Consider the following 24,218-nt stretch of genomic DNA (forward strand, 5'->3'; position numbering starts at 1 on the left):
CTTACATAATGGACCAGCTGATCTCTAACCCCAGTTCATAACCTCCTACCCTGTAGTGAAGCCCTCCCTGGACCTTGAGCTTGTATTTATATGAGCATTTACTAACATTTAAATATTAGCAGTACTTCCAGACTCAGTTAAGCTCATGAAAATTAAACCATAGCCCATTCACAGCATCCCAGTTAGGTTTATATTTAATATAAATGTAATGTTACTTTTCTTGTATTGTCTCATCTTTTCTGTCCTTTTTTGTGCCAGTAGAGTCCCATAACCAGTGGGGTCGGCCAGGTGGTCCCCAGGGGGCAGCGATGGGCAGCAGCGGAGAAGAAGCAGAGGCAGAGGGTAACAGCCTAATCAGCCAGACTGTCGCCATGGCTATAGCAGGCACCTCCACCGCCTCCCCAATGTCCCGACCAAGCAGCTTCTTGCTCAACTCGCAGGTAAGTTCCTGTTTCAGGAATTGGCATTTATGTAAAATGGATACAAAATGTTAAACACCAGACTTCTTATCATACCTCTTTTGTAATCCTTTCGTCTCTCTGTGTTTTTTTCCTCTCTGTTCACTCCTCCTGGTCCATCTCTCCAGGCGAGTCGTCAGCACGGCAGCTTCTCGGCCGAGTCAAGTCGCAGTCTGCTCATCTGTCTACTTTGGGTGCTGAAGAACGCTGACGAGCTGGTGTTACAGAAGTGGTTCACAGACCTTTCGGTGTCCCAGCTCAACCGCCTGCTGGATCTCCTCTACCTCTGCGTCTCCTGCTTTGAGTACAAGGTAACATCAACAGTGAATATATAAGTCAGACTGATCATTGATCACTGTATCATTGTCACAGGCACACAGTGGGATGGGGCATCATTGGTAACAAGTGTACCAGCCTCTTCACCGTATCTTCCTCTACATTTATGTCCCACAAATCAGGAATCTCTTGGCTCATTGTAATATTTCTCAATTCAATTTTCAATTTCTCAATTCTCAATTTTCTCAATTCTCTAAATCTTCTGTGGGTGATAAGGTCTGCACTATCATTCCTTACAAAACTTGAGCTTCTCTGCAGTTAATATGCTATTGCTGCTGAAAGTGCTGAAAAAATAACAGCAGACAACTTGCTGCCTTCTCTGCTATAATCATCTATTCCTTTCTGTGTATTTCCAGCTGTTTCTGCTATACTATTCACTTGCTTTTATATGACTAACCTGCTTTGCTTGCTGAGTGCTGTGCTGCTATTAACTTCCCCGCTATGTTCTCTGTCCATCCATTCACCGTTTTCTTGCCTCATGGATACAAGGCCCATGTTGTGTTCACCATGCAGGGGAAGAAGGCGTTTGAAAGAATGAACAGCCTGACCTTTAAGAAGTCCAAAGACATGAAGGCCAAGCTGGAGGAGGCCATACTGGGCAGCATCGGGGCCAGACAGGAGATGGTGCGACGCAGCCGGGGACAGCTAGGTGGAGGCACACTTTTTGGCACATGCACTTACACAACTGCATATCTAGGGAGCACACACAGGTGCAAGTAGAACCACACTTTAACAAATGCAAAGTAAGGCTGTAACAAGAAATGCTTGCAATGCAAGAAAGATTATCCGCCTGAGACAAACAGTGAAATACAGACCACAACAAATTACTATATCCTGCTTTATAAACGACACACACAACACACTTACAACTGTACCTTTTGAATACTGTAGACACAGCTGCAGTCATTAGACCAAATTTGGCACTTTTTACTGTGTACACACTGTTCTTTCTCTGCCAATAAAAGAGGTAAATAATCCTTTTCTCCACCATTTAGAGCGGAGTCCATCTGGTAGTGCTTTTGGCAGTCAGGAGAACCTTCGATGGAGGAAGGACATGACCCACTGGAGACAAAACAGCGAAAAGATGGACAAGTATGCACTTTATAACACTTTACCCACTTTCCTAATTCTTACTTTATGTCACAGAAAAGACCTAAAAGACCCTCTCAAGACACCCCAAGCTGATTATTCACTGAACAGTGTTCTGTGTTTCTTTGTTCTATGAAGGAACACATTCACAGATCATTTAAAGGATGTGTAAAACACAACCCATAAATGTGTATGAAAGACGCACACCCCCACTTTAAAGCTCTATGCGGGCTCCTTCTCTATTTTTACAAGTAAAATCAATGATTTAAAAGAATAAACTAATACATTATGCTGTGTTTGCGAGTGAAATAAAAGTTTGATAACGATCATCCTTTAGTGCTCCTAGGATATCACTGCTGTAGTCCATCTAATCATAAATGTAAACCATCACAAACTCTCCAAAGTCTACTCAGCGATCATCGTTATTGTCCATATGTAATGGTGGATTTACATAGGAACAGAATCAGACTCATTTAAATATGATAGTAACATGTTAAAATTGCCATGTTTGCCCAGCAACTACAGAAATCTGTTTGCATGCACTCTTTAAAAAAAGTTGCTGCTCTGTATCTTATGCCACCACAGCAGAAGATACTATGCTATGCTTCTTCTTTTTTTTTTCCGTTTGAAGTTTCATGTTTCTGTGTTCTTTTGTGAATTCAGCTCCAGCCTTTGTTTTCTGTTAATTTCCATTTGTTCTCTCACGTTGCTCTGTGTGTGTATGTAGGACTCACAGATCAGTCAGGTATTGTATGGTCCACATTTGCTGTGTGCTCCTCGCTCCCCCCGCTTTAGTTCCTCATTTATGGTGTATTCACATGCTTGTGAGCAGTTAGTGGACACAAAATTCATTTATTACCTGATTTCCTCAAATAATGGCTGGAGCCTTTCTTTGCCCCAACTGCAGAGGGTACCAGGTCTTTATTCGAGATAGACCTTTATTTCTAATTCCCTGTTTGACAAGTGTATTTGGTCATATTTTAGTACAGGGCCTCCTTGTTTTCTGATCTGCCCCCGGTTGTCCTGTTAGGTTTGTTACTGCATTATGCTGTTACATAAACCCAAGACTCCCTGTGTCCCTTTGAAATTGAAATCTCTCCAGCATTTTAGAAGAAAGTATGTCTTCCTTTTTTATCTAGACTTTTATTGTGAAATATATGTATAGTACATTTGTACCGTGTCATGAAAAATTCTGTGACTTGCACTGTTCCATGACAGTTCCTGTGACACTCAAACATTAGTACAAAATACAGTTTGGCGACAATAACCCACATACATTACAACTGCAGTGATTGAAATAGGACAGTAATACTTGAATAGCCTTGCTATATTGCTGAGTATATTAAATTAAAGCCATGGAAACATCATTCTTTGTTGCCACGTACATAAAATAACAGCCACTGGGAATTTATCCACCCTTGTTTTTTCTCCTGGCCTATATTTTGGACTGCTATTTATTTGTTTGTATTTACCCTACCCTCAGCCATTATTTAAGACCCAGCTTTTATTTGGCTTCTGGCTTTTGTTTGAGGAAATATGGTAGTTTGTATTAGATTTCCTTTAGATCAACTTGGGCTTGAACAAGTCACAATATGTCAGTAAATTTTGTTTCTGGTCACCCACGTTAATTATTCTAGCCCGTGACAACCTCCGGGCCTGAAAAATGAAGCCAACATGAAAGTGTAAAAAAACTGCAGTTCCTCAAATGCCTGCTTGAGAGTGGCTCTAAAAGCAAGTCAATCCCCATAGACCCCCATATTAAAACGGCTAACTTGCCCAGCTACAGAAATAAACATGTTTACAGCTTGGAATAAAAAATGATAAAGCTAATGGCCTTGTTCATGATAACTGTACTGAGAATGAATTTTTATATAGCTCACTTATTGTCAGTTCCATCAAGGTTTTAAAGTTGCATAGCCGCTAGCTTTTTGCAACCAGGCTTCATTCGGCCCACTCCACCCATGCTCCATCTCGTTGCTCATTTTTGGATTAGCCAGGAGTTTGGCAGAGTCAGGCACTGCCAAGATTGCAAGAGATGGGGCCATTGTCACCGAGCTTCATCAGCTTCCCTGACGCAACCATTTTTTGATTCATTTCTTATCAGTTTTAACTTGCTAAGCTCATACATGCACATGAATGCACCAACAGAGAACCCCTGATCCTGGTTCTGACCCTTGAATCCCCCTTCCCATCAGCCTCTGTGTCCTGGTAACAATGTTTGTCCCAGGGTTGGTAGTGGTTGCAGTGGGTCTGTTTTGCTTCTTAACCAGTGTGCTTCTTGTTTTTCGGGTTCTGACTTGTATATTGTACTGGTTGCTGCTGCAGCAAAAGCAATACTAATGAAGCAATTAGTTCTTGTTTTTCTTAGATTCTTTGTAAGTCCTTTACAAAAAATGAAGAATAGATGCATTACAACTAAAAGCCACTCCTGTTGTAATTCCAAATGCTCAAAGGTAGCCATTTTATGTGTAGATACATAACATTTAGCCATTACTTGGCTTTTCATTTACTTAATAATGAAGAACAGCTTCTTTAAAGCCTTCAAACCTCGTAACCCTCTGGGGAGAGAGGCTATAGGTTTGGACTAACTCTGTACTTGAGGATCAGCATGCATTGCCTCTGTGGATCTTCTAAATAATTTGAAGTCTATGCCATGCAAGTTAAGAGACATCTTGCTGCATGAAATTGATTGAAATATAAAAAAACTGACAGCTTTTCAAATTTCGTACAGCTCTAGTTTGAAGATATCATATTTCAGCAAAGTTTATGAAAGCAAAAGAAAATTGGCTGAGGCTGGACTCAACACATACCATTTTCTTCTTCACAAAGAGCCCGATGTTATTCATGCTTATGGAAAATGGCTTGAATGATGTGGTGACTGGAAGCTCATGCAGCATTTGAGGCTACATTATCTACAAAGTGATTTGGGAGTGGATATCATTTTGTGACAATGGTCTCTGGTTTCTTGCTTGTAGGACCAGAGCAGAGCTGGAGCACGAAGCGCTTATTGATGGTAACCTTGCAACGGAGGCCAACATAATTATTCTTGATACTTTGGAGATCATTGTACAGGTATGCACCTGAATAGGACTTTCTAGTGTTTGCCCATGCAGAATGTAAACATGCATGGGCATACTGAGAAATATGGAAATAACTGTTTAAGTTATGTAACACATGAGCATACATAAACTCAGACATAATCCTATAGTAACTGTGTATGTGTCCCTCTTTCTCCAGACGGTATCAGTGACAGAGTCCAAGGAGAGCATCCTGGGTGGGGTGCTGAAGGTGTTGCTCCACAGCATGGCCTGCAACCAAAGCGCCCTATACCTCCAGCATTGTTTTGCCACACAGAGGGCGCTGGTGTCCAAGGTTAGACTTATTAAAAAGCTTCATCTGAGGTCATCCTTACCATTTCTTACTGTGCTTCAGACTTGTATTGTGTCAATTTGGTCGTATCTGTGTGTGCAGTTTCCTGAACTGCTTTTCGAGGAGGAGACAGAGCAGTGTGCTGACCTGTGTTTGCGATTGTTGAGGAGCTGCAGCAGCAGCATTAGCACCATTAGGGCCCACGCCAGCGCCTCCCTCTACCTCCTCATGAGACAAAACTTTGAGATCGGCAATGTGAGTACAACACACAAGAAAAACCAATTGAACATCACATGTTAAGAAGCTTTATGAATGTGTATCTTGTGTATCTGTCACATGAAAGTCAGTCGCCCTGACAAAATATCATCTGTTCAAACCTTTCTTCTCTTTGTGGTTGCACTTTCAGAACTTCGCGAGAGTGAAGATGCAAGTGACCATGTCTCTCTCTTCGCTGGTGGGAACATCTCAGAATTTTAACGAGGAGTTTCTGCGTCGCTCTCTAAAGACCATCCTCACCTACGCAGAGGAGGACCTGGAGCTGAGGGAGACGACGTTCCCAGACCAGGTACTGATTGATCAGGCAAAGTGTTCCATTGTCATCCATCACAGTGTGAGAAGACAAGCTATTATTGATGATTGATTTTATTTACTGAGTACTTATGTACTCTGCTGCACCTTGATATATGTGAGATAAAAGAGAGGGGAAGCAATTCCTCAAGGTCTCCATTTTTTATTTTCCAGGTCCAGGACCTTGTGTTTAACCTGCACATGATCCTGTCTGACACAGTCAAGATGAAGGAGCATCAGGAAGACCCAGAGATGCTGATAGATCTCATGTACAGGTACAGAAAAATGCACATTGAAGCACACTTTTTGATCGCTTAAAAAAAGCATTTCTGCACTGTGATCAGGATTATCTTGTTGTTTGTGTGCTTTCATGTGTGTGTCTTTGCTTTTGCGACCATCTCCAGGATTGCAAAGGGTTACCAGACGTCACCAGACCTGCGGCTGACGTGGCTTCAGAACATGGCTGGAAAACACTCGGAGAGGAACAACCACGCTGAGGCTGCGCAGTGCCTGGTGCACAGTGCAGCTCTGGTTGCAGAGTACCTGAGCATGCTGGAGGACCGCAAGTATCTGCCCGTAGGCTGCGTCACCTTCCAGGTAAGGAGAGAACAGGATGCACTGAACGTGTGTGTATACACAGGTCTTTTTGCCGAAAGAAAGGTTTGCTGATGTTTGTGCTCGCCTTGTTTTTCTTGTATTTGTGCATGGACACAGAATATTTCCTCCAACGTGCTGGAGGAATCTGCAGTCTCTGATGATGTGGTGTCACCAGATGAGGAGGGCATTTGCTCGGGAAAATACTTCACTGAGATCGGCCTCGTGGGACTCCTGGAGCAGGCTGCTGCCTCTTTCTCCATGGTGAGAGGTGGAGATAGATAGATAGATAGATAGATAGATAGATAGATAGATAGATAGATAGATAGATAGATAGATAGATAGATAGATAGATAGATAGATAGATGTTGACAGGGAGAAGGTCTGTAAAGAAAGAGCAATGACAACACAGGCTACAGGATGTAGTCAGATGTCCATGTAACTTTTACAGCACTTCAGTCTTTGAAAATCTGAGTTTCAGCTGAGGTGTTTGTATTTGTGGATGGCTGAATGTACCGTACGAACATCTGTCTCCATCTCCCTTCCAGGCAGGAATGTATGAGGCGGTGAACGAAGTGTACAAGGTACTGATCCCTATCCACGAAGCCAACAGGGACGCTAAGAAGCTAGCCACCATTCATGGTAAACTACAGGAAGCCTTTGGCAAAATTGTACATCAGGTAAACACACACACACACGTCACATTTAGATGGTGTAGATGGGTTAAGTTTCTTCCAGCAGGATTTCTTAACAGAAAAATGGGACAAAAGCAACAAAGGGCTACAAGGAGCAAAGCTTCTTTCTTCAGTCTTGACACACAACAGCAAACCCAAATGGAAATATCCTGGAAATGTAGTCATGTGTCCTAGCCTTCACACAGACACAGCTCTGCATGGTTTTATTATTTGGCATTTTAATTCCAGTGTATTTATTTATTTAGACTTTGTCAGATACCTTGCATGCTTTATTATATTTGTGAAGAGGATGCAAGAGGCGTGGGAAGAGACTCCTGTTGTGGTTTTCTGTAAAGGCCAGTTGTGTGACTCATAATGACGATATCCAGTTACAGTGTGGGAAAGGTTACAGTCGTCTGGGGTGCAGAGCAGCTGCTCTCACGCAGCCAACACGTTTTGGTGACAAAGAGTGATCCTTGATTCGCTCACAGGAACTTTTCTGTACTTTAGTCAGAGGTCAGTTGCTGTGTAAACCAGCTCGACAGTTCGTAACCTGGATTAGTTTGCTGTAACATCACTGTGTGTGCGAACGCCACACCGTGTGTGGGGGGTGTATGTGTGTTGTCGTTCACTTGTCCTGTATTCTCTTTGTCACACAGAGTACTGGCTGGGAGGTAGGTGGCTAAACGGTTCCTGCTTGGCCCTGCTCATGTTATTTATCTTTTTTTTTGTGTTGCCATTTTTATTTACTCTCATCTTTTTATTTGCTAGCCGTGGGCATCTAGGTGCTCTCTTTGCTTGGTTACATACATCCAATCCATTAACATCTGCAGACAATGTCAACTGTCTGCTCCCAGCTGGGAACACTCGCTGCATCAGCAGAAACATCTTCACCGTTTCCCTCTCTCCTCCCTCCTCTGTGCAGTGTGCAAGAGGAGCCTGTTTTTATAACGTGACAGTGTTGGCAGGCTGTGCATGGGAGCCACAGTGTGTGACACTAATGACAGAAGTCTCAGTGAATGCATCACCTGCACAATCCGCCCTCTCCCTGTCCTCACCTCCTGTCTGTCTGCTGGCGTGTCAGTCAGAGCGCACTCGTTGACCGTCTGCTGTCACACTTCATCTTCATCTCATCTTCAACCACAGGGCTCGATTTCAGTGTTTTCAATCAAAGGGTAGCTGTTAGCCTCCCCGCTCGAGCCATTGGTCATTCTTTGTGCACACCATCAAACGAGCCTTTTAAAACACGAGGTGTTGCCGACTCGCATTGGGTCGAAGCCGGAACCAAATTCCTGAGGCAGTCAGGGTTTTTTTGCCAAGAGGGTTCAACTCACAGTAATCTCAGGATTACTTGATTTATCCCTTTTGATTTTGATCAGTTGTCATTCTTTAAAACTAAATCGACCCCTGGTTTTATTTTTTTTCATCCATTCTGTTCTTTTGTTAACAGTATTAACCTGAGTTTTCACGGTTTGTTGCATGGCGTGGACAGAGCACTCCATGTTCCTGTTGGAAACGCACTGAGAGTGCATGTTGTGCTTCTGAAGGTGGTGGATCTTTGTTTTCTCTCTCGTTTTCTTCGTAACTGTCTGCCTTTGCATGGTCTCGATCCTCCACAATGAGTTTCTGTTCTTTCTCAAAATCAATGGAGATATTTTTGCTGTTGTGTTGTTAGTTTGTGTTGTTTTTGAAATTCTCTGGAGGACCCCAATCCTCATTAAAATTTGTTCTGTTTTCTCCTTTTTGATTTCCCTGGTTGCCGACCCTTCCTTCCCACTTTACTTAATTGTGTCTTGTGGTAAGTTTCTGAGTTCCCAGGGCCTCATACCGTTGTTTACATTTTTGAGTTAGCAGTTACCATAGAAATACAAGATGGATTTTTAAGATTTGCCTCAAGCTTACAGTTACCAAGAGGGTTTATTTAATTATCTTTTACTACAAGTCCGATGCCAACCTACACAACTTATCCACAGCTTCTCCCTCTCATGTTATACACATGTTCACTTGCATTCACTTGTGTCAGACTTGCTGTGCTTTCTGACTTTCTGTATGTGCTTTAATGCACAATTGCTTTCTGATTGGTCTGTGCAGAACAAAATTCAGAGTTTCTGGGTTTGATTGCCATTTTCCCATCCCTGAACGATAATACCTCCTGAGATATCTCGGGGGTTTGTCAGTTTGAAGTAGCTCTGGTCATTTTTGTTCTGTGGAGACTCTTTTCCTTCTCTGCTCATGACTCTTGGGGCTTCTTCCTGCTGTCTGAGGCTGCTTTCTAGCAACCTTCTCTGTTGCTTTGAGCTTGGGCTATTTCTTCTCAAAACGGGCTAAATACAGATGTAAAAGAAAAGTGCATACAGGCTGGGCAAAAAAGACGTTATCACTTCAATCTATTGAATATTGAACTCAGTTAAGTGTATTTATTCTGCTTCTTAATGGCATATGAATATTCTGCCAGCTGGTAAATGAGCATTTTAAAAGAAGTTGTGGTTTCTTGTTGATGATTTGTCCTCTGCCTGTTTACCCAGAGGTAACCTGTCTGCTGGGGAGGTGGAAAAACTGTTCAACAAGCTCATAAAAACTTAAACCATGTATGCAAATGTGTGTTTACTATTGACTAAATGTGTGGATGGTGATCTCCTCTGGGCTGCTTTCTATCTGACACTGGCTGCACAGACATTTATATATACACAGACTGGAACACAGTGGGCATAATAAGCACAAATGTGACTTATTACGTGAAATTCCCATCACTTAAAGCTGTGTGCTTGCATATTGGCGATGAAACTCGCTGTAGCTGTCACTTCTCTGAATGAACTACAACCTTTCCTCTCTTCCCCTGTGAACTACACAACTGGAGCTGAAGTCAACCACTGCTAGATGGACTTCCCATCAATACATAAAGCAAAAGAAAAAAGCAAAAAAGAGCCATCACTGTGAGAGTTTAGGGTTCGCACTGATGATGGCTTTTTTTTCTTCTTTGAACTAATAGTTTTCTATTTTGACAGTTTTTTTAAAGTGTGGATCAAAATGAATGCCTTCTTATATGAATTTAAATCCTGTTCTTCCTCAGCGCTAACGTTTATCTCCCTCTGCTCGCAGGATGGAAAGAGGATGTTTGGTACGTACTTCAGAGTCGGATTTTACGGTTCAAAATTTGGCGACTTAGACGAGCAGGAGTTTGTGTACAAAGAGCCTGCCATCACAAAGCTGGCGGAAATCTCTCACAGGCTGGAGGTAAATGACACCATGTCGGCTCAAGATTCTCCTGTAACACCATGATTCTGAAAATTCTGCTCTGTTCACTGTGTGCTCTCAGTCTCCTGCTAAGGACTAATGAGGCTCTGCTCTGTTACCTCTCAGGGTTTCTATGGGGAGCGTTTTGGAGAGGACCAGGTAGAAGTCATTAAGGACTCCAACCCAGTGGATAAGTGCAAGTTGGACCCGAATAAGGTCAGTGTTAGACGGACTGTACGCTCCCATGTCTTTGGATAAGTGGATGGAAATGGATGAGTTTGTGAACGCAGTTCAGAGTGATGTAATTCAAGCTTTCAGTCCGAGCATCCATCTTCACTCTGATTCTCTTCATTTCGCAGGCCTTCATCCAGATCACGTATGTGGAGCCGTACTTCGACACGTACGAGATGAAGGACCGCATCACTTACTTTGACAAGAACTACAACTTGCGGCGTTTCGTCTACTGCACCCCCTTCACTCTGGATGGGCGGGCCCACGGGGACCTGCACGAACAGTTCAAACGCAAGACCATCCTCACCACCTCCCACGCGTTCCCTTACATCAAGACACGCATCAACATCATCCACAAGGAGGAGGTGGGCCAACAGATAACTAGCAGTTCTCAGACAGCCAACCAAACCATTAACATATTTTACTGTTGGTGCAAAACAACACAGAATAGCTGATGTTCTGAAGATTAGCTGGGAATAGAAAGTACCTGATTTATTTTAAAGTGCATATGTCTTCGTCACTTTCCAGATTATATCCACACCCATCGAGGTGGCGATAGAGGACATGCAGAAGAAGACTCAGGAGCTGGCCTTCGCCACCCACCAGGACCCTGCTGACGCAAAGATGCTGCAGATGGTCCTGCAGGGATCAGTAGGCACTACTGTCAACCAGGTGAAGTTTGAAGATGGCACTGGGATAACAAACAGACACCTTTTTCTTTTCTTTGCTAAATGAAGCACTTGAAGAAATTCAGCATGTTTGATGAAGTTTGATGTACTTTATTGGGGTGCTTCAACATGATTGAATGCACTTGTTGTGAGTCACTTTGGGCGATAGCGTCAGCAGAATGAATGGACTGGACTGTGTAAGTGAAGATGCAGATGGACAATCATATTGTGTGCTTTCCTCAGGGTCCTTTGGAGGTGGCCCAGGTGTTCCTGTCAGAGATCCCCAGTGACCCGAAGCTGTACAGACACCACAATAAGCTACGGCTCTGCTTCAAAGACTTCACAAAGAGGTATGTGCCGTACATAATGAGTCACATACCTGTGGGCAGGTAGGCCCCATCGAAAAAGTGTAGCACAGAATCTTCACGCCAGTATTTGATGGACTGCTCTGCCAAAGGTGTGAAGATGCCCTGCGTAAGAATAAGAGCCTGATCGGTCCGGACCAGAAGGAGTACCAGAGGGAGCTGGAGAGGAATTACCACCGGCTGAAGGAGGCGCTGCAGCCCCTCATCAACAGAAAGATCCCTCAGCTTTATAAACCTGTGCTGCAGGTCAACTCACACAGGTAGGACTGAACAGAGGCTGTGACTGAGTGAGAGAGAGAGAGCAAGTGCGAGTGGACATGATATGTTTTGGAAGTTAAATACTTTTTTTTTGTTGTTGTTGTTCGTTTGTTTTTGCTTCTGTGAAAATCATGCAGCAAACGGACAGCTTGACAAGGTAGTTTGGGGCTTTCAGACTACGTTTTGTGATGCTGTTTTCAGTCTCTGTGTCCTGTGTTTGTATCGCTGTGTACGACTCCCATTGGTCACTCAACTTCTGCCATAGAATGCCAGTTTTTAGAGCATTTGTACTCCAGAAAAGAAGAATTATTCAGGGAATGTTGTTGAATTTTCTTTGAAATTTTACAGCACTACAATACATTCATGACTTGATCAGAGAAAGTCTGATAGTGAAGACAAACAACACCTGACTTGTCATAACATGTAAAAATCTTCATCATGATCACAGTGGGAACCCACATTTGTCATTTACATTTGTTGTATAGCATGTGTGGATTTTAAATTGGGTTTCACAGATCTGGATGAAAATGCTACCTGGACATTTTAGTCCTCCCAGGCGTCTTCAGTGTTTCCCTTCAGTTGATTGCACTACGGCGGATAAGACTCACCAAACCAAACTCCATTCTCAAATTTGACACTTTAAAACGTCTTTGCTTACGTGCCATTGTGGACTTGCTGAAGAATATTTATCAGATACTTTTCAAAATCTGTATGAACCACTCCTCACATCAGCATAAATTAGATCCACCGCACAGCAAAGACAGTCAGTCACCTTTAAAGCTGGTTTCCTGTTAATCCTGGTATTAAACATTGGTGAAGAACACAAGAAGTGAATGCTAGGAGTTGAGTTTCCAATAAAACAAAATTAGGACCGGTGTGTTAGTGGAGTCCGCCTCACTGAGCAATGACGACAAATCAGTACCACCCATCTGTTTTAACCAAATCGTCTCTGGTCCGGCTCAGCTAAAATCACACATCTGTTTGTCCATTAGCGTGTTGTTCACTACCAAGCCTGTTTGTAACCTGTACCAATGTTATCTTCACCTCACCGGCGTCTCCTCTACTCCACTCTGTGTGTCCTATGCAAAGGATCATGTGAAATTGTAGCAGCTGTGCTCATTATTCCACCAGTGCAGGATGAATTTAGGGGAAACGCTAATCAAACTTTTTTTTGTCTGATTTCCAGAGATTCCTTCAGCAGAATGAGCCTTCGCAAGCTTGACATTTGAAGATGAAGAGAATACAGGCACACACACCATAACAGAAAATGCTATATTAATTTATTCTTGAGTGTAAATAGGAGTGTCTTCAAAGTTGGTCAGTGTTTTGGAGAGTGAGCTAAATGAAAGACTAAATGTGTCGCAGCTTGGTACGTCATTCCAGTGTCTTAAGTTGTTTACAGACAAACTGTTACGCAGTCAGAAGGACGAACAAGTGGATCTTAAAGATTAAAGCGATACCTTGGCGTTAAGAATTTTTTTCTTTGCTGACCATTTGTCACACGAGGGAACAAGTCTTTATCTTTGTCCCTATGCAACCATTAAAGAGAGCTAATAACGTTAGCCTTCACTTTTGAAACCACCGAAAACGATCCCTTTTTACTTCTAGTGCCAAAACCTTTTTTTTTCCTGCAGAAAAGGTACAATTTTAAAAGTCAAGGTGTCTATTTAATTATGTACTGTGTCAAAAAAAAATCTGTATTGAATTTCATGTGTGCACTTTTTTTATTCTGGTGTAGCAATGCATTTTACAACTTGAAAGTTTATGTAATTCAAAACGGGGGGAGGAAAAAATGAAAACATGCAAAAAATGGTACGGTTATTTATCATGATGCTTTATTATCATTTTTAGTTGAAAGAATGTTTTAAAGTTAGGTACTTTAAACATCATTGTATAATTTTATGTAGCTTTGTTTTATTTTAAATATTTTACTAAATAAATATTTTAATGTTCAGTTGGTGTGTGCGGCTAATATCCTTGCTTCCTGACTTTATTTTGTGTCTGTAGGATTAATGTTATGTTGGAGACAACAAATCAGTAGGAAGTGAAAAAGTGTACGAGCGTAATGTTTGGCATGAAGGAAAAGGATCAGCAGTGAGGACGTGAAGGTAAAAACTTTATTGCTTGTAGTATGAACCTGCCAACAGTAACATAATTACATCTGGAGCGAGGAACACGCACAGTGGGGCTGTTGTCACATCGTACTACGGCCCATAATGGCGAATACCTCATGAAGCACAGCTAAGTAAAATTAATTCCCTGAAACCATGATTGGACTTAAACTTTAGAACCAGAGCTGATCAATATCAACTTTATTGAATATTTGAAACTACATTGTGTGATACCTTAGGACCAGCAAAGCTGTGTAATATTATACAAAAGACGGACACACACAAAACAAATGCAACATTGTTTTGGCTTTTGTTTTTGACTGTGTTGCGCCTGCAAATGGGAAACATGAGCTTATCTAAACTGTCTTAAACTTGTTAGGATCTCATTTATTTAATTTGCCTGAAAACCAACCAAACCTGCCACTTGTAGATGTGGGAGGGCAGTCGCACGTTGATTCACTTTTAGTTTTGTGATGCTCTCAGCTACAGTCTGCACAGTTAATACAAACTGCCAACACTGGAGGTGTGCAGTTATGAAGATGAGGGATTGAATGCATAGCGCCAAGACGGGTCTTAAAAAGTTTCTTTGCACTTGCAAAGAGTCTTATACATCTATCCCTGTGCCCTCTCACTTATTCAGTGATTTCTGCTCAGATGTTTTGTGCTTGTTTAATTGTTCCTAATCAAACTTTCAGATTCTTTTCTTGAAAGAACAAGTAGAAGGACAGAAGTGTTCTTCCTGAGTCCAGATTTGCCCTAATCAGCCCTAATGTCTCTGACTGTTCCCTCTCTGAATCAAGATTAATTACCCTTTAAAGCTGCAGTTGGTAAGATCGAGAAGAGAGCAGACTTAGCCTGAAAATTTGAACCAACACAAGTTCCACGTCACTCCCCCTCCCTCTCCGCTGCACAGTCGCTAACATATTGTACGCGCTGCAGAGTGTTACTGTAACAATCACCATATTAGCTTCGTGGTTATTTGTTGTCTTAGCCGTATATGCTGCTGTTGGCAGCGGCGGTATGGCCAGTTTCTCCTTTGTGGTGGCTGTTGCTCCGCCATAGCTTTCACTTGCCTCCTGACGCCTCTCAGCATGAGCGGAGGGAGGGGGCGGTTCGCAGCGTGTATGAGTAGTGACTGACAGATGTCAGACCCTCCCTCAGATGCTCCTCTGGCTCTGATTGGTTGTTTTGTGTCAGGCACAGTGTATTCTCGCAAATCGCAGTACGAGCAGTAGGTGGGACCAATGGAGCTGGGGTTTTTTTTTTGTTTTTTTTTCCACAGGTTACATGTTTGTTAATGTACTGCTGTCTGAGCATAGGGACAGTTTTAGCAAATATAACAAAAAAAAACCTTTTATACAAGTTACCTACTGCAGCTTTAAATAACAGATCCAGAGTTGCACATTCAAGGACATCAGCAGCTGTCTGACTCATTTCTGTACGAACAAACCAACAAAATATGGACAAGCTTGGTGTATATCAGACACTCAGCATTTCAGTGTGTTGTACATAAAAACATGTCGTAAGTCACTCCAACGCTGTCTGTCTTTAGACTCTACCAGTTCCAGACTGCAGATTCACATAAAAAAATGAAAAACTACACAAAAAACTGCAGAAAGAAAAATCTGCAGCACATTCTCTCCAACCTCATGAAGCATCGTCTGAGCTGCTTAGCAAATGGAAAGGATTTTTGTGTCTTATTTGGCTTTTAGTTAGGTAATCTATTCCACATGTATACAGCACTGGCAGTGTTCTGTAAATGCAAATGAATGGATTATAGAAAAGTAATCAGCGAGAAACATTTCCAAGGCTTTGCATCGTTAGTTAAATTTTAGTTTGAAAGTGCTTTTCCAATTTGTAAAAAGGAACCATACAAAATCCATGAGAAAATGTCAAAAACAGGACATGTTGAAGACAGTGACAGAAAAAGTATCAAAGCCAGTGTCCCACAAATAAAAAAAAAGAGTCACATTAAAAAAAAAAAAGGCTAAAGTCATCCCTGGCATGTAGACAAATCCCCATTTGTCTGTCCCAGCATACAAGTCCATGAGAAGCTCTGAACAGCTCTGGTCCCACAGTGAGACCAGTCTGTTGCAGTGTGGGTTTTTGAGAAGTATCTTCAGTTCAGGTGCCAATATGGCAGCCACAGTATTTTTGGCACTGTTTATTGTATCACAGAATACAGCTGTCCTCTGTATGGGTGCTCGACTGGCGCATCCTGAGTCAAAAGCAGTCCTGGTGTTCGTGTCACTGTCCAGGTTCAGGCATCCTTCTGTAGAACAGCAGGTACGGAGTCGACGAGGAGCACGTCTCGGGAGAGCAGGCTCGCAGGAAATCCTCCTCCTCAAACAAACGCACCTCAGAGTCATCGAACAGCAGCCACTTGCCCTCATATTCGAGGAGGCTGTTCAGAGCCTGCTGCTCTGTGGTCTCCACCCCCCCACAGGGAGTCATGGATGCCTCCTCTCCTACTCCAGGCTCCTTTTTCAGTCCCGCTTCAGTTTTGTGGCCCAGGCTGTTGCCTTTTCTCCGTTTGGATCCCTCTGTTGCTCCGCTGCTGGCTGCTTTCTCTGTGTATGTGCTGCTGCCGTTCCCGAGGTCATAACTGGACAAACTCCTCTGGCCCCCCAAGAGTCCAACCCCACCCTCAGACAGCTTCTTTCCTCCCGTTTTGCTGCTCGTCAGGCTCGTGCCTCTCCTTGCACTCAGGCTGAACGACACCTCTCCGTCATCATAATCCAGCGCTTCCTCTTTCACTTGTGTTCCCTCTTTCCGTTCCTCCTCCTCCTCTTCCTCCTCCTCTTCTGGGCCTTTTCTGTCCCGCAGCCAGAGCTTCGCGTCTTTCAGATCAGACATGTGGATGAAGGCGGTGTAGTGGCCGCTGCTGATGGTGACGCCGCTGTGCATGACCACAGCAAACAGCTGGTAGTGTGGACCCATTGCGGACGAAGGCCCGGTGCACCATTCTTCCAGAGACAAGGTCAAAGGGGTCTGCAGGGGAGTGTTCACTTTAGACAGACCTGCATACGGGTCCAGTCTACAAGGAAGGAAACAGGTGAGTTAACAGATGAGCAGCAGGGATGAATAGTGCATGTCTGTCATGATCACGGTACTGTATTCCTGAGGAAAACCCAGAATTTAGGCAAGACTTTTCCTGTGTATTACCAGGCTTCATCAGTTTACAGTATGAGAGGACTATTTTGACTATCAACCCAATTAAAAGCACTTCAACAAGATGTTTCATTTGTGTTTGATTACAACTCTACATTACAGCTTATGTGAGCAAACAAGGCAAACAATCTGAGGTTTTTACTGTTTACTGAGAAGGGCCGAATCATTTCTAATAAAAGACATCACAAAGGGTTTTTTTCCTCTGCACAGCAGTGTCTTTTTGCATTGAGGTGTACAGAAATGTTTGTCATGCTGGGAGTAAGGGAGAAAGGAATTTCAACTCATCACAGTGCTCCCATTAAAAACAAATCCATTTCTGTGAAAATCAGCCAAAAAGCAAAAATGCCCTTTGTCTCAAAAGAAGCAAGGGTGGCAGATCAACTACGAACATTAACAGTTTTACATTAAAAAAAACAAAACTGACAAATATGTCGAAAACAGACAGATGAAAGAAAAATGAGCATAAGACTGAACAGTGAACTCACTCTAAACTGTTGGCAGAGAAGCGCTTCAGGTGAATGGTGATCACTTCAGGGGTTTTGTCGAACAGCAGGCTTCTCTCGGCCTCTGTGTAATGATGACAGGTCTCACAGAAGTATTTGTCCTCCCCAACGATGCGCTCCACCGAAGCAAACTGACCGATGGCCCATTTCAGAGTCTTCAGCTCTGGTTTAGGATCAGGAGAGACTGGGAAGAGAGAGGATGGCAGTTATTGGATTATTCTTCATCGGCGTGTTGGTCTGGAAGAAACAGGAAGTGTGTATGCGTTCATACAGGATATCTGTCATTTAACTTTGTGAAGTAAGATCACCTTCCCACTGTTTGGCAGAGGGTGATGTAATTAAAAAACTTCACTGGGCAGAACGTTTTGTGTGTTGCAGTTACTGTTTACTGTTTTCCACAGAGCCTGCTTTTTTTAACAATTCAAACATATCCCTCACCCTCAGAGAGGTCGTCTGGGCTGCTGGGTTGGTCATCAAGCACTGGGACGCTGATGTCCTGGAAGTCTTCTCTCCTCTCTGTGAAGCTCTCGCACTCCAGACAGCGAGTCCTCAGAACCAGTTGGCCCTGGAACAAGCGTGTCATCAGATCCAGGCCCTCTGAATCTAACAGAAACACAGAGAGACAGGGCTGAGTGATCTGTCATATTTAATGTCTGAAGCCACATATGACGTACTGATGCGGTCTGATTTCCCAGGCAGAGGTTAAATTCAGTGACCAGGAGTCTGTAAGCGTTCCTGTCTTCCCCTTTTACTCTCTATTGCAATGGTTTGACAGCTGATTCTACAATAAAACAACCCAACAAGAGAGAGACAAAACTTAAATGTATAAGACAATCATCCTCCAAACATTTCCTCTTGAAGTATTAATATCGAATAGTTCTGGTAGGCATGAGCTCCTAATTGTCAGTTTTGTCATCAGTTACAAACCTGTCCACCTGAGTCTGACACCTATGGATTGTAGTTATGAATCGCTCATTTCCTGCACCAGGCACAATGGACCCCATGAAGGACTGCAACGTCCTGTTCCTCTAATAGTAATAGCCTCCTACCTTGAGGTTTCACTGCCTTCTTGTCTCCTGCCATGTTCTGTGGTGACCTCTCCTCACTGGTCTTGTCATGTGGACTCTGGTTGTGCGTCAGACCGTTCTGCTCTGGTTTGTTCTGGTTCTTCACAGTCATGCAGCTGATCTTCCCCACGCTGCGGAACTTGGAGAATATGCTCGGTTGTTTGCCAGAAGGCCTCAGCCAGCTCAGCTTTACCCTCTTCTTTCTTTTCCCATCGGCCTCTTTAGAAGCCTTCTCACCTTTCCCCTCACCGTCACTCCCTCCTTCCTCCTCTCCCTCACCCTCTCCATCTTTGTCTTGGGTGCTGTCTATTGTGATGTCGCTGGAGGACCTCCTTTTGGAGCGAGTGAGGGGTTTATTTCTCACTCCTTCCTCGGCCTCAGATTTGTTAGACTTGACAGATTTTGGCTTCTTTTTGGCATTTCCCACTTCAGTGTCACTCTTTCTCTTGCCGCTGACTTGGCCGTCCTCTTCTTGGGGAGTGCTGGATTCTGCTGCAGAGGCGCCGGATCCAGAATGGACACCATTCTCAGCTTTAACCTCAGTCACGTTGTCATCCTCCCTCTTTAACTCCTGCTCCTTCCTCATACTGTCACAAGCCTCTTGGATATATCCCAGGATGCACTGCAGCACCTCCTGGGCATCATGTTGAAGACAGCCTTCATACATGGGGTTCAGCTGCCTGCAACACACATAGTTCTGCCGGTTAGTTTAATGATGGAGAAATAATTAATGATGACGAACACTTAAAAATGTGAACATGTGATGCTGATCTTTGGGTTGCCTGCCGGTTTACCAGCTTGGAATGGTAATTAATTTTGACTTTTTACAGACCAGATCAGTTTGATCAATCAAACACAATGCTTCATGCTCCATGAGAAGCTGTTAACTGGTGACTTTCAGTTTACCTGCACACTCATACATGCAATGTCACAGTATTTGTGTCATTGTGCGTCACATATAAACACAACTTGTTTATGGTTTTTCAGAAAAATCATAGGTGCAAGACAACTACATCAGCCATTTGGGCACAATCTATAATTCAAAGTAAGCACATGATTACCGGAGTGTGTGGAGTATTTTACGAGGCGGCGTGGCCAGTTCTCCTTCACTGAAGCTGTCGGGGTTCAGCAGGAAGCTGGACTGCAGCTGCTCCACTGATGTTATCAGACTGTTAAAGCTCCCGAGGAGCTCGATTTGAGGCGGCAAAGCCTCGGCTACGACTTCTGACTGCTGAGAACGTGGATGCAGAAATAAAATCTCATCAAAAAAATGAACAAAACAGAAGCCAGAGGATGATGACAGGAACACTGATGTTTGATTACGCCATGTTGTTTCTAAAAATATCATCTGTATTGCACTCACCTCTTCACTTTTATCAGCTTCTCCCTTTGCCTTGTCTTTTCTTTTGGACAGGTTGTGTAGTTTCTTTATGCCCTCTCTGAGCCCTGGGCAGTAGCACAGAACCTGCAGGAGCAATCAGACATCAACAAGACATCACATTTTTGTCAGTGCTTCCCAGCAGTGAATAACAATAAATCCTAAAATCATTCATTAATCCTTAAAATGACCTGAATAAACAGCAAAAAATGGATCAACCACTTCATGGACTTCACTTTTTAATACCTTCTGCAGTCTGAATTGAGTGCTTTTTAAGCCTCTTCAAGACTGCAAATGCCCTGTACAATGTCAGTGTCATACACAATAACGACACACGCAGAAGTAATACAACACTGAAAAGCTTCCTACTTGCATACAGCATATGAGGTTACCCTATTGTTTCACCAGCGGCCCACAGGAAGACCTGCCCTAATGCATATTGTATGTGTTCGTTCCTCTGCAAGGGATGAAATATGACCCCAGAGCGACAGACTCTGTCTCTATACATCCAAACACTGTCAGTAAAGACAAGCCAGTGAGAGGATCTGATCTGAAGAGGACACAGAATGCTGTCGAGCAGACATTGATCTACACGTTTGATCTGTTCTACATCAGCCACTGAACACACCATTTTGTACGCTATGCCAAGCACTTCTGTGTTTCTGTCTACAGCGTCAATGTTAAACAGCACCACAGAAATAATTTCCTGTTCTGTCCTTTCATAATTATGAAAGACTTGTGTCGTGGCTTTATATGGTAGGACTTGTTAAATAATACAAACATGCAGAAAGAACAAAGTTAAATCCATGACGGGGGTCAGTGCAATATGTGAATTACATTTTATCCATGTAAGCAAAATGTTTATATTCTGATACAGGAAGTGCATTTGTTGAGACTGACACAGACCCTTTCCAAACACAGATTATAGTCATGGTAGCTTGTCTACGTCCGAGATGTTAAGTCAAATAATTACACTTAGTTTGTGAAGCATCATCCTTTCTATACATGTATCTACTGTATATACGTATATACATGCGTGTAGCCAAACAGCCACTAAAGAGGTGTCTCCATTCTGTCTCTGGTGATGACCCACCTGTAAGACACTGTTCAAATAGCAGGTGTTGCCCAAGTTGTTGAGCCCCACAAACGGCACCAAGTTCTCTCTCTTGTCACATGGCAGGAGAAGGCCAGGCGAGGCCGGACATGGAGAAGGACCAGGGACCACCTGATCACAGCTGCTGAACGGTGAAGAAGAGAACAGAGCTCCACGTTAAAAGTGAAACCCATCATCAGTGACTACTTAGTTACTTGATTATTCACTGTGCTGGGCAATGTGGTTGCAATCATTATTATACGTTACATGAAGCCAAATGCTTAACATGTAAATAACCAAACACGACTAAATGGCTAATTTTTATTTATAGTTTGCTCAGAATCAAATTGACGCTGATAGATGCAATTTGCACAATATTAACACTGATGTGATTATATCACCTCAGTACGTTTACACTAATAGCTGAGCAACTATAATGTTAGTTCCATCTTCATACTGCAACTGGAAAAAGTGGAAAATAAGGATGTATTTCAGAACAAACATCAAAAAGTATTTACTACACATCCATTATCATGCCATCATACAGGCTGTGATGTTAGCACAACAGTGGGACTGAAACTGTGTGAAGACAAGAAAAAATATATGATATAACTTTACTGGTCCCACACCAGAAAAAGTAAAATGTTATAGGCAGCAATAAGAGCAAGAACAAAAATGAGACGTAGAAAAAGAAGTAAATAAACAAAATAAAAATCAACTATGTGCTCATTATATTCAAAAAGCTTTCAGTCACTCCTTGACAAGAAACATGGCAACCAGGCACACCACTCCTGGACAAGGTAAGTTTAGGGGAATGAATCACCAGTCTGAACTTTGTATGACCCCAAATAAATTACACATTGACAGCACAGCACCCACCTCGCCTCTGGCTCGACTGGTTCAAACGCTTTCGGTTCATCTGCCTGCGGTTCAGAGAAATCCAGAGCCCGTTTAGTGTCCTTCTTCTGGAGGAACTTCAGAGAGAGTTTGCTCTTCTTGATGGGGCTCCCCAGCGTCCCCAAAACATTTTCACCCTGCAGACCTGGCATCTTTTTCTTGGTACCTTGAAGGTGATTTCTTTTCTACTGAGATGCAACAGCGCACCTCACTGGCAAGACATGGAAAGACAGAAATTAATTTCAGTGGGCGCCATCAGAGTTCAACGAGAACGAAAGTAACTACGCACGAAGTAAATACTGCGCACTTCTCTGAGTACAGCCCGACTAGCTGGACTAAGTCAGTGTCGACAGCTCTGGTTTACCAAAGCAAACCCACGTAGCGACCGAGCACCGCATTATATAAGACGTTAGCTGGCTAACGCTAACTTACTGGTATTTTCTTGTTTTCATTGTCCCAGTCAACTGTCGGAAAAGAAGCCTTTAAACTAACCACCGTTATCTTATAGACATTATAAAAAGCTCGGCGTAGCAAATAGCGCAAAATAAACTGGTGTTGGGCACTTTGCAGACAATGTAGCGACCAAACTGGGTCACAACGGTGCGGTGAAGAAGTGGGAGGAGAAAGCAGGCAACACGCCGTTCCTAACAGTTCACTTAGCCAAAAAAAACGAATTCTCAAGGTCCAAACAGTATCCACAACGGTTTTACTCTTACCTGGGTCGGTCATTCCAACTTGAAGTTCAATATGTTTCACAGAATATCCAGTGTTATAGCCATTTCCAGCTTATTTGACGATCCCGACGGTGCAGCAGAAGTTGGCGCTTTTTCCTGCCTGAAGACCCACTGGCTGCTCCATCGCCGGTGAGACACCGGCACGACCCAAGAACTTCCGGCAAAAATATCCGAGTAACGGTCACCCCTGACATTAAATATATTTCAGACCTATACGTAAAATCTGTAAATGTGCGCAGACTGTTGTAAAATTAGATAGCCAGGAAGAATTTCATTCATTATGTCAGGCTTGCTTTAAGTCACCTATTTACGTTAGGCCCCTCTGAACAGTTTCAGAAGCCATTTTTGTAGTTCTTTGTAAAGCTACGTCAAACAAGATTGAATATCACCGACAGTGATCGTTTAGAGTACTCTTTCCTTCCTTCCTTCCAAAATAAAAGGGAAGAATTGGTTGAAAGTGAATCCTACATATAATCTCTAATTTGTCTTAATGAAGAGCCAAATTAAGATACATCCATCCATCCATCCATCCATCCATCCATCCATCCATCCATCCATCCATTTTCTATGCCGCTTATCCCTTTCAGGGTCGCGGGAGATACAACCAAGAAAAAGAAAACATATGTATATTGTACATTGTTTGTGGACATAACTTTACTTTTGGAGTTTTACTGAAGTAATACAATAATTTTAATAAGCAACCTTTACCTGTAAAGCCAATTTTGAAATGGTTGTATGGCTACTTTTACTCTATTAAAGGAAACCAGTACTATTCCCACCACTGCCAATTGATTTCTCAGTTACCAAGGAACACATACACTTTTCATCTAATTTAAATTTAAATTTAAATTTCATGTTTCACTTTAAGACAACTGGGAACTGGTCAATTGTACAATATAGCCTTCACTAAGAGTGTTGAGTTATTTAATGGGACACACCATTTATGTGCCTAATGCAATGCGTAGACTGCACATAACAGTTTTGACGCTGAATATGATATTCTGACCTATACTGTGTGCAGAAAAAGGGCGTGTTTGCCATAAATCTGATCATAAATCTTATGATCAAGTTAGTCAATTGAAATGATAGTAAATTTGAAATACTTAATTACTTAATAAAATTTTAAGTTAATTTACACATTCAACACAGCCTAATACAAGAACACAAGATCAAATCTCAATGGGACGATGGAAAAAAGTGAAATGCATTTGCAGAGAAATGACAGCAGTTGGGATCACCATATTCATGACCAGATCCTATTTGAACCACACATCACATGCCCTCACTAGGGTTTTCGGCTTTTTATTTTGAATGAAGAAAACGGAAGTTGCAGTTAGTCTGACTTGACAATCGTCCTTTTTGTGGAACCTCAACCTAAAAAATAGATTTGTGAATATTTTATATTCGGGATTATTCTTGTT

General features: G+C 42.6%; 2 protein-coding genes across 27 annotated transcripts in view; one reads left to right on the forward strand and one right to left on the reverse strand.

Moving 5' to 3' along the window:
- Positions 1-13,797, forward strand: part of dock7 (dedicator of cytokinesis 7) — a 46,837-nt gene extending 33,040 nt beyond the window's left edge. For 4 of the 24 annotated variants that reach the window (XM_070960049.1, XM_070960064.1, XM_070960071.1 and 1 more), the window contains 21 exons: positions 259-440; positions 587-769; positions 1,284-1,443; positions 1,790-1,886; positions 2,611-2,628; positions 4,859-4,955; positions 5,121-5,255; positions 5,355-5,507; positions 5,659-5,817; positions 5,994-6,094; positions 6,224-6,416; positions 6,534-6,677; positions 6,962-7,093; positions 7,747-7,761; positions 10,196-10,321; positions 10,448-10,537; positions 10,681-10,917; positions 11,081-11,224; positions 11,464-11,570; positions 11,678-11,845; positions 13,030-13,797. In XM_070960049.1, coding sequence (XP_070816150.1) covers positions 259-440; positions 587-769; positions 1,284-1,443; positions 1,790-1,886; positions 2,611-2,628; positions 4,859-4,955; positions 5,121-5,255; positions 5,355-5,507; positions 5,659-5,817; positions 5,994-6,094; positions 6,224-6,416; positions 6,534-6,677; positions 6,962-7,093; positions 7,747-7,761; positions 10,196-10,321; positions 10,448-10,537; positions 10,681-10,917; positions 11,081-11,224; positions 11,464-11,570; positions 11,678-11,845; positions 13,030-13,072 — 2,684 coding nt within the window. In that variant the 3' untranslated portion in view covers positions 13,073-13,797. Of the gene's footprint in view, positions 1-258; positions 441-586; positions 770-1,283; positions 1,444-1,789; positions 1,887-2,610; positions 2,629-4,858; positions 4,956-5,120; positions 5,256-5,354; positions 5,508-5,658; positions 5,818-5,993; positions 6,095-6,223; positions 6,417-6,533; positions 6,678-6,961; positions 7,094-7,746; positions 7,762-10,186; positions 10,322-10,447; positions 10,538-10,680; positions 10,918-11,080; positions 11,225-11,463; positions 11,571-11,677; positions 11,846-11,980; positions 12,001-13,029 lie in introns of all 24 variants that reach the window. The other 20 variants (XM_070960057.1, XM_070960067.1, XM_070960051.1 and 17 more) reach the window with 12 other exon arrangements.
- usp1 (ubiquitin specific peptidase 1) lies at positions 13,657-22,910 on the reverse strand. 3 transcript variants are annotated; one of them, XM_070960078.1, is made up of 9 exons: positions 22,780-22,910; positions 22,046-22,274; positions 21,167-21,308; positions 20,059-20,160; positions 19,757-19,926; positions 18,678-19,375; positions 18,067-18,231; positions 17,611-17,812; positions 13,657-16,991 (listed from the first exon to the last, which is right to left on the reverse strand). In XM_070960078.1, exons 2-9 carry the CDS (start codon positions 22,213-22,215, stop codon positions 16,202-16,204), a joined length of 2,439 nt encoding a protein of 812 aa, XP_070816179.1. In that variant the 5' UTR covers positions 22,216-22,274; positions 22,780-22,910; the 3' UTR covers positions 13,657-16,201. The 3 variants fall into 3 exon arrangements, with proteins under 3 accessions (XP_070816179.1, XP_070816177.1, XP_070816180.1); XM_070960076.1 differs by having other exon boundaries at positions 21,167-21,311; XM_070960079.1 differs by having other exon boundaries at positions 19,757-19,923; positions 21,167-21,311; positions 22,780-22,896.
- Between the last annotated feature and the right edge of the window lie 1,308 nt (positions 22,911-24,218).

This window comes from Chaetodon trifascialis, chromosome 4 (assembly GCF_039877785.1).
Source record: "Chaetodon trifascialis isolate fChaTrf1 chromosome 4, fChaTrf1.hap1, whole genome shotgun sequence".
In the NCBI taxonomy this organism is placed as follows: domain Eukaryota; kingdom Metazoa; phylum Chordata; class Actinopteri; order Chaetodontiformes; family Chaetodontidae; genus Chaetodon; species Chaetodon trifascialis.